General features: G+C 35.8%; 1 protein-coding gene across 1 annotated transcript in view; it reads right to left on the bottom strand.

Annotated features, from left to right (window-relative positions):
* LOC116849888 overlaps positions 1–3,106 on the bottom strand; it is a 6,406-nt gene extending 3,300 nt beyond the window's left edge. The window contains exons 1-3 of the mRNA XM_032827516.1: positions 3,053–3,106; positions 2,878–2,984; positions 1,880–2,514 (exon numbers count right to left, since the gene is read on the bottom strand). Of these exons, the coding sequence (XP_032683407.1) occupies positions 1,880–2,514; positions 2,878–2,984; positions 3,053–3,106 (796 nt within the window). The remainder of the gene's footprint in view (positions 1–1,879; positions 2,515–2,877; positions 2,985–3,052) is intronic.
* Between the last annotated feature and the right edge of the window lie 4,553 nt (positions 3,107–7,659).

The following is a 7,659-nucleotide window of genomic DNA, read 5'->3' on the forward strand; positions in this document are numbered from 1 at the left end:
GGTCAAAAATATATCTAATTTAAAAAAATGACTTTGACCTTTGAATGACCTTGAAAATTGATCTGAAGGTCAAAATTATTAGCACGGTAAAATGACCTCTGTTGTTCTCTACAATTCTTGTTTTAACCATTTTTTTGTAGCTAGCGTATTTTAGGAGCAATTTGGATCCGTCGATTAAAATGGCTTAGCCTGTGTGTGTGTGTGTGTATTTTTTTTTTAAAGAGGCATTTTAAAGTTAAAATAGACCACATTTTTTTATAAAATTAGTTTAAGTAACATAAAATTGCTAATTTTATTTGTTAACAACATTGAATTGCTTAATAATTTTTTATAAAGCTATTTCATTCTCTATTTCATCCTGAAAATTATATATTTCTTATTTAATAAAAAATATAAATTTCGACTCAATTTTACGCGCGAGTATGTCGACGGCATAGATGCGCTGGACTATAAGTCCATCGAGCCACAAAATGCGGCGCGAGATGTTTATTTATTAAACATATGTTAAAAAATATAGTCCATCGATTCTCCAAAAAATCCAAATATATATTTTCTAAAAATGAAATACGTTATTATCTCAATATGGTTTTAACAAGGTTTTAAATCCGATTTAAATGCAAAGGATTAATAGGTTTATAATGTAAGTAACATGAATTTGCCGTGTATGATTTATGAAACATATATATATTTTACATTTCGACATTGCATTTCCAATGCCTAACTTTTACATTTATAAAGATTACCAAATTAGCTTTTCAGTAAAATAGGTTATTTGGAAATGGGCATACATACTTATCATTGCCAATGCATATATTAATGCAATTTTTGAACACATCATTAACGCAGTAAACATAAAATATTTCGCTAATCGCATTATACTTATACAAATATTTACTAAGATCATTTTGCTGTTGACACAACCCTTATAGAAATATCATACTAAGAATCATTGATAATTACTTATTATCCAGTATTTTTAATACTGAAAATAAGTAATTATCAATGATTCTTAGTATGATATTTCTATAAGGGTAGTCAATTTTGTAAGCAATAATGTACTGACGTTCTTATTCCTCGTTAATAATAAAAGTTTTTAATCTTACAAATGAAAGATCGGTAAGTTGAGCAAATGAGTCATCGGTACGAGGATTACATTTATCTATTGACGCATAAAGATTTCCATTTTTAACCATTTTTAAGTAACAACGAGTTTTTTCAGTATTTAAAGAATGAATAAGCTCAATTAACGTTGCGGAAACGAAATCCGTCGGTTGAAAGTAACGGATGTCATTCAGTTTTAAGATATCTGATGACTCATTGTTCAATCTTTTACAAAATTGTCTAACTGCTGGTTTACAGACAGGCTCGACAATGTCACTTATTAAATTTTCGGCTTGCTTGAAAGCAATATATCGGCAAATCTGGAATGGAATTCCTTTTGCATTTTTTATGTTTTGAACTAATTTTCCATTACCATACTCAAAAGGAAATCCAGAGCAACTCCACAGTGGACCCCAATTAATTACAACGAAAATTGTCAAATGTAGTAACTGATGGATGTTAAACGTCATTTCGGTAGAGCTGTATATTATTTGTGTTTGGTTTACAAAATTGCAAAACTTCGTATCGGCAATGCCAATTTCAGTAACATTAATCTCAGTTTGCAGAAGAATGTGCATCGCGTCAACAAATAAGGCCCGGTGCTCTACATATTTTGCTGATAAAAATGTTTAAAAAATTGGAACACTATAAAATAATATCCAATTTTCCCATTCTCGGACCTTCCAGTAATATCGTTCACTAAATGGACGTGCTAAACGAGCAACTTGACGAGGTAGCTTAATTTAGAGTAAATGTTGTGACATAATATCAATATCACTTGTTGGAATCAGCGAAGTAAACCAAACTTCAGCGAGTCGTCTAGCCACTCCTAACAGACAACAGTGCATATAATCTGGGACAAAGCCCGATATTATATTGAAATAGGGAAGGTTGATTAAACAAGATGAAGTTTTAACACCTTTTATCGTCACATTATTGTAAATTGCTTGTTCCATTTGTTCCAAAGTCTCACGTTCTGTTCGTAAATTTGGCACTGGGTACTTAATTGTATATTTTATAATCCCTTGTATATTTTCTCCCGGGTAAAGGCACCAATTACACCCATACCTACCATTAAATTGGATAGTCCCTTGCATAGCGGGACGCGCAACTGAATCCACGCAACAAGTTAAAAAATACAATTTAATATGCCTGATTTCTCCAAGTATTTTACAAGATATTCCCGAAATGCAATACTTTTCTTTCGCATCTTTGACAAATGGTGATAAGAAAACGTTCATGTCTGGTTTGGATTTGCCAAACCATAACCCATATAAAATGGAATTATTTAATCTGATTTGTGGCGGTAGTTCGTTGACAATAATTTGTATTGGCCAAATAAAACATTTGGAACCTTTAAAAACCGGAACACCGTCACAGTTGAAAATAGCAGTTGCAAATGCATGTTTACTACTTGCCAGTAAGTTTTTTACAAATTCTCTGTACAACTTTTCGTTATAAATATCGCGTTTAACATTTGTGCTTTCGGATAATCTTTCTCTTACTGCTTCATAATAACTATCGTTCGACTGTAATAATCGTCCAACAACCGATGAAATGTCGGTTGTAATACAAAAATCATTTTTTTAAATTCTGCTCGTTTAATTGGCTGTGAGCATAATTGACATTTTATGTCATTGTCAAGAAAAGGACCTATATAAGTTCGACAGTTTGGACAGACAGCATGAAATTGTATAAAAGTCCGAGGATTTAATAATTTATCGATACTATATCGCGAACTTGGGAACATTGCAGTAGGAGTTACAACATAATAACTAATAATTTAATAACTCAAACAGCTCTGTGATTGCACTTAGAGATAAATTATGCCTGAAAGAGTAACGTAATACCATTAATAAAACTTCACTTTTATCGACTTCTTGCTGCATGGGATTATGTAAGATCGGATTCGATAAAATAGAATCAATTAAATTTTGAAAAGTTACATTACCTTCATTTGAAGGTAATTGTTCTTCGCCAATATATAAACATTCTTCATTTTCATGTTCTTTGCATTTCATCCTCGGATAAATCGTACGAACGATTATTCACATCATGAATATCATCTTCGAGTGAATCTTCTCCGTCTTCGCTACAATATTATCTTCGACGCTTTCTTCATCGTTTTGTTTCATACTCTCTTCGATATTCTCTTCTTTCATTGAAAAAAAAGGAATAGAAAATTTCATTATTATTCGCTATCAATTGCAAATTACTCTTTTATTTCGTAATTGAATCCAATTTCAGTGAATCCGTTGTAAGTTGAAACTTACATGTCATTATATATATTGTTGTATTCGTGTTTTGAAAGACGAGAAATTACGGTTAAAATGAAAAGACGGTTAAAATATTTTTCAGTCAAAAGTTGTTTGTTTTTTTTTTACGTAAAATAAGATTCCGTAATAAAAAGTTTAGGTTTCCGTTTAAAGAAACAAAGTTGATCTTGAAATGACCTTGGAATGTATACCCAAAGTCAAATCAATAGCACCATCTTATGTTCCCTTTGAAGTCATAAAACTTTTGTACGAAATATTTGTCGATACAAGTCTTGGTTTTCGAGAAAAATTAATGCGACTCGTTCTTGAATTTCGAACGCATGTTGAGCACTCCTTCAGTTTCCATATCAATTGCATCATTATGTGTCAAATTCTAAAAAAAGGAATAGAAAATTTCATTATTATTCGCTATCAATTGCAAATTACTCTTTTATTTCGTAATTGAATCTAATTTCAGTGAATCCGTTGTAAGTTGAAACTTACATGTCATTATATATATTGTTGTATTCGTGTTTTGAAAGACGAGAAATTACGGTTAAAATGAAAAGACGGTTAAAATATTTTTCAGTCAAAAGTTGTTTGTTTTTTTTTTACGTAAAATAAGATTCCGTAATAAAAAGTTTAGGTTTCCGTTTAAAGAAACAAAGTTGATCTTGAAATGACCTTGGAATGTATACCCAAAGTCAAATCAATAGCACCATCTTATGTTCCCTTTGAAGTCATAAAACTTTTGTACGAAATATTTGTCGATACAAGTCTTGGTTTTCGAGAAAAATTAATGCATCACTTAAAATAGCTCGCCCTATATAATTATAAAAACTTATATATTATTCATAATGACAAAATAGAAGTTTGTCATTGAATCGAAAGGAATTTCAATAATAAAATAATAAATACGAAACTGACGACAGATCATTATATCATCAAGTTCGTACAACATTAAGCCACAAAAACAAAACGTTAACCTTAAGGGGAGTAGCCTAGTGTAAACTTTTGACAAATCCAATTCTCTTTTAAAATTTTTTTAAAGTTTTGAATTGGAAGTATTTTTCTATTCTAATGTTATCAAAATTTGAAAAAATAATAAAGTTATGAAATTTTAAGCGTAACATGTTATGATATTTCTTTTCAGGAATGTATTCTTTTTTAACTTCGCTATTGGGTGATGAAATATAACAATCGTCTTGAAATAATATTAAGAATAATTCAAGAATAATTGAAACCAAGACACGATTATTTGGCATGTTAAGAACCTGTCACAATTTGAAACTGAACTTTCAATATAAAAATTGTTAATAATTACAAATTTCAGAAGATCTCAGGTTTGCTTTACATGAACATAATAGCAGCAGCCTTTTTGAAATTAGCGTCAACACAATCACACTCAAAAATAATTAATGTTTCACTTTATTTCTGCAGATAGTATAAAATTTTTATAGGTTTCCAACTTGCCATTTGTGTCACAATTTCAATTATTTTTTATACTGTAACGATGCACACCTGCATCGTCACTACTCCGGCCCGACCGACCATCAGTCGGGCCGTGCACCGGCGCGTTGCGCCAACATAAACGCCGAAAGGCCGACAGACAAAACGCGTAAACAGCCGATAATAAGTATAAACAAAGCGAGCGAGGATCACGCGAGCACAGCGGAAACAATAGCGAGCGAGCGCCGCGGGCACGCGACGAACACGTGTACGGCGAGCGAAGACAAAGAAGCGTCAAGTATATAATCCGCGACGCCAAATTAATCGAGACCAGACCGATCCGGACCGTCAACCGAACTCGATGCTACACAGCGGAGAGCAAGGCCTACGACCGACTCGTATCTGCTTCCTCAACCTGCCAACTATCACATCCTCGCGAACAAGGACCGAAGCCAGTACGTTAGCTGCGCTCTGTCGATCTTTATCGACTCTTGTTTGCATCCCGTCGACGTCCCGAACAAGGACCGAAGCCAGTAAGTTAGCTGCGCTCCGTCGAGCTTTCTCGACCCTTGTTCTCAACCCTTCGACGGGCGAGATCGGGGGTGAATACGCCGATACATCGGCTCCTCACGTCCCATCCCGTCTCTTGCGACGCAGACGTGCAAGCGAGCGCGTCTCCGCCAAAACCGCGAAGACAGCATACAGTACTGAGATACGACTTCGATACCGCCGACACCGCGCGGTCCCCGCGGCCAACCGCGCGAGCCGCGCACGAATCGCGAACACCGAATCGCGACACGTGACCGCCTGCCGAATCTCCGAGGCGAGCCTAGCTTTCGCGCTATACGCTCCGCCTACCGACTTACCTGTCGCGACCTACCGAAACCGCGATCCGGTAACTGGCGCCGTCACCCAGGAGAATTGTATACTAATATGCGACTACTCTGTACCAAGGCTGAATAAATCTTTTTGTTATTTTTGTTTATTACACTCCGCGTCATCTTATTTCACGAACCCGGACTCCGACCAGCGAATACATCCGTGGCATTGACACCAACCGACACGCGGAGTACGGTTGTTACAATACTATCCAAAGACAGTTTGTAATTATACATTCCATCACCTGGTATAGCGAAATTAAAAATATTCCTGAAAAGAAACTTCATAAAAAATGTCTGAAAATGCCAAGAATGTGGCGGTAAGTTTTTCCGCTTTTTGACCCATCGCTTTTTAACATTCCATTTAGAAACACTCGATTCAAAACACAAGTGAGCAATTTTCATATTTAAAAATTAATGAGTAGATAAATCTGATTTGACATACCCTTTATAAATATAATGAAATTGAAAACTACAGTATAATTTTGAAACTTACTTCATCATGTGCTTCCAGTATACAATCATGTATTTTCTCCTCAACCGCAACATTGCGCGTTGCTTCATCTTCAACTATTTTTCGTTTCTTTAAAAGATTATGACGATACTTTATCTTGCGTGGTATCTCCTCGCATGCAGGCAATGATTGTAACCAGGACTTATATTTATTAATCTTATCTTTATTCATTTTACGTATGTTATAAGACGTTTATTGCTACAAAAATCAGAACATATAACAAGATTTTGTATTTTTTAAATTACATGATATATAAAATATAATAGTAGGATGTATATTATTATACTTAATATGTATATTATTATATATTAGGTGCGCAACTAAGTTCCCGCTGTTTGTCAATAGATGGCTCTAGCAGTAAGTGCTGGTCGATTTTGACGTATCCAAAACGTCATGAACCAAGCTTAGACATATGGTAAACAAACCGCTTTGACACGTTAGTGATTTTGTTTTGGCATCATATACTTTTGATTGTGTGAAAATGTCTGATTTTGTGATAAATAATCGTCATTTGCAGGAAGTGTTGATTTTCTTATTTCATTCGAAGAAAATGGCTAAAGCGCATCAAGAGCTCCAAAAAGTTTACGGAGATGCTGCTCTAAGTGAAACAACGTGCCGTGATTGGTTTCGTCGCTTCAAAGACGGTGAGTTCGATGTTGTCGACCGTCCGCGTGAAGGAAGGCCAAAAACCTTCGAAGACGCTGAATTGGAGGCATTGCTCGATGAGGATCTGTGCCAAACGCAAGAACAGCTTGCTTCAGCATTAGGAGTTACCCGCCAAGCCATTTCCAAGCGATTGCATGCGTTGGGAATGATTCAAAAGCAAGGAACTTGGGTTCCTTATGATTTGAAGCCAAGGGACGTTGAGCGTCGTTTTTTCGCCTGTGAACAACTGCTCCAGCGACAAAAAAGGAAGGGTTTTCTTCATCGCATCGTGACGGGTGATGAAAAATGGATTCATTACAGCAACCCAAAGAAAAGAAAGTCATGGGAACTGCCCGGTCATGCTTCTACGTCGTCGGCTCGGCCGAATATTCACGCAGCAAAGGTTATGCTGTGTATTTGGTGGGACCAGGTCGGTGTTATTTATTATGAGCTGTTGAAACCGAACGAAACCATCACTGGGGAACGGTATCGAATTCAATTGATACGATTGAGCCGAGCACTGCGCGAAAAACGGCCACAATATGAGCAGAGGCACGAAAAAGTGATTCTACTGCATGACAACGCTCGGCCTTATGTGGCCAAACCCGTTAAAATCTACTTGGAAACGTTCAAATGGGAAGTCCTACCCCACCCGCCATATTCTCCAGATATTGCGCCGTCCGATTATTACTTGTTCCGTTCGATGGCACATGGTCTGGTTGATCAGCAGTTCCGCTCATATAAAGACATCAAAAAATGGCTTGATTCGTGGATAGCCTCACAAGACGAACGCTTTTACCGTAACGGTATTCGAGCT

Source organism: Odontomachus brunneus, unplaced genomic scaffold (genome assembly GCF_010583005.1).
Source record: "Odontomachus brunneus isolate Ranch 3 - 2012 unplaced genomic scaffold, Obru_v1 Obru_scaffold_127, whole genome shotgun sequence".
NCBI classification, from domain to species: Eukaryota; Metazoa; Arthropoda; class Insecta; order Hymenoptera; family Formicidae; genus Odontomachus; species Odontomachus brunneus.